The sequence below is a fragment of the Vespa velutina genome, chromosome 13 (genome assembly GCF_912470025.1).
Source record: "Vespa velutina chromosome 13, iVesVel2.1, whole genome shotgun sequence".
NCBI classification, from domain to species: Eukaryota; Metazoa; Arthropoda; class Insecta; order Hymenoptera; family Vespidae; genus Vespa; species Vespa velutina.
The window spans coordinates 3,822,911-3,825,241 of record NC_062200.1 but is presented as its reverse complement, the minus strand read 5'-3'; the positions used below and the strand labels follow the sequence as shown (position 1 = coordinate 3,825,241).

At 35.6% G+C, this 2,331-nt stretch overlaps 1 protein-coding gene across 1 annotated transcript in view; it reads left to right on the top strand.

Moving 5' to 3' along the window:
- The window catches only part of LOC124953876 (nucleolar protein 58-like), a gene marked incomplete at its 5' end in the record, with an annotated part of 25,641 nt that extends 23,592 nt beyond the window's left edge, over positions 1–2,049 (top strand). The window contains 1 exon segment of the mRNA XM_047505877.1: positions 1,946–2,049. Coding sequence (XP_047361833.1) covers positions 1,946–2,049 — 104 coding nt within the window.
- Positions 2,050–2,331: the final 282 nt, after the last annotated feature.

The window sequence follows — 2,331 nt, the reverse complement described above, 5'->3', positions numbered from 1 at the left end:
GAAAAAAGAAAGCGGACAAAAAGAATGAAGGAAAGAAAGAAAGAAAGAAAGAAAGAAAGAAAGAAAGAAAGAAGGAGGAAAGAAAAAAATAAAAGAAAAATAGGTCAAGCGCGTAGCCGATCATAGCCGGAATCAAAACCATCGTGGAATTTTGCTCGCGTCACGTCTGCTACTAAGGCCGCAGAAGAAAGAAGAGAGAGAGAGAGAGAGAGAGAGAAAAAAGAGGAAAAGAAAAAAAGGTGATTTTGCGATTCGTTCGAAATCCCGCAGAAATACGATTCGTAATATGGGTCAGCACAGCCACGCGGCATTCCGTCTTCCGTGTGCGATCGCCAAAGGCAAAACGGAACGGAATGGCAGACGGAGAGCAGCCGCGGGTCACGTCAATCCTTAATATTCTTATCGAACGTAGTATACTCCTTCCCCTTCTCTTCTAACTCACTCCATCCTACCCCAACCTTATTCCACCCCACTTCACCCCACGCCACTACATCACATCACTTCTTTCTCTCTATCTTTCGTCTCTTTTACGAGAAAACAAGAACTGGGTCGCTATTGCGATCGCTGATGCTTCAATCCTTTAGGATTTCCCACTTACTGACTATTCTTCATTATTTTTATCGAACGTGCGTAATCAACTACTGACATGATTCTTCTTATCTGTGATGATTATTATTTAAGAAGAAAAAAAAAAAAAAAAGAAATTAAAAAAAAAAAATAATGTAATCGAAAATTAATGGTTGAATAATATCTGCTGATCATCGAATTTATCTAAGAGCATGATATTGATAATAAAATAAATAATATATATATATATGAGTGTGTGTGTGTGTGTGCGTATGTGTATATATGTATTATGTATAAATATAGGTATAATTAAATAAAATGTCAATTGGTAATTGGTAATTATATACTCTCTCTCTCTCTCTCTCTCTCTCTCTCTCTCTATATATATATATATATATATATATATATATATATATTATAATTATTTTATTATAATATATTATAATAAAATAATATACATTTATACAACGTGATACTAGTTTATTATCAATTATCATATTATACAAACATAAAAGAAACCTATATATAAAATTATTATAACACTGATACAAGAAAATAAATTATAGATATATTATTGTACTTTGTTATTCATATAATATATTCAAAAGAATTAAATATATAATACTCAATGATAAAATCGATATCATTGATTCGTCGTATACAAATTGTATCCTCACCCTTACAAAAAAAGAAAAAAAAAAAAAGAAGGAGAGAGAGAGAGGGAGAGAGAGAAAGAGAGAGAGAGAAAAAAAAGAAAAAAGAATTATAAAAAATCGATCTAATCCAACTTGGAAAAGATCTATCTCGAACGAAAGAGAGAGAAAGAGAGAGATATCGATCTCGATGGATCATTATTCTCTTGAAGAACAGTAAGTTAACGTTGACTCTAATACTCGACGGTATAAACGAATACGAAGCTGAGAGACTGAGGGAATTGAGGTTGCTCTACTCGTAACGGAAACGAGAACGAGAGTCCGTCGATATCTCGAAGTGTCGAGGTTCTTTGCTTCTGGGCTAACGTTCGAGACGACGGTGGTTAGCCAGTGATCGTGCAAATAAGTCGCGTTATGATATTATTAATAGCTCCGTCTCTCTCTCTCTCTCTCTCTCTCTCACTCACTTCTTTTTTACACATAAACATACACACGCATAGAAAAAAGAGAGAGAGAGAGAGAGAGAGAGGAAAAGAGGCAAAGACGCATAGATACATACATACATACATACATACATGTACATATGAATGTGTGTATGGGTGTATATGTATATATAGAAAGATATACTCTTCTAAGTTAAAAGTAAAGTAGTTGTGATAGCTCAGCGAACGCCTTTAATAATCTTGTGGCCGTACGCGAAATCGCCGATAAACCTTGATAAATAGATTGCGCTTTCCGCTATCGCCATGCAATGCCTGACACGCACTGTGTCAAGGCCTTCAATGGCGGCACAAGTAAACCCGTGCTACGCTTCATGCTAATAGACTAACCGTAGACCAATAGCTCGTAGGGGTTACGTACGTAGATAGTTAGACGAAGATAGATAGATGATGGATAGAAGAAGAAGTATTGGATAGGATAGGATTATATTATACGATACTATAGAATGGGATGGGAGAAAATATGACGGACAAGAAGACGTGAAAGAGAAAAAAGAAAGAAAAAGAGAGAGAGAGAGAAAGAGCGGGAAGATGGGAGGAGGGGGGGGGGGGAGGGGAATACAACTCTTAGATCGAAAATCAAAATTATCCTCAATTCTAAGTACTACTGT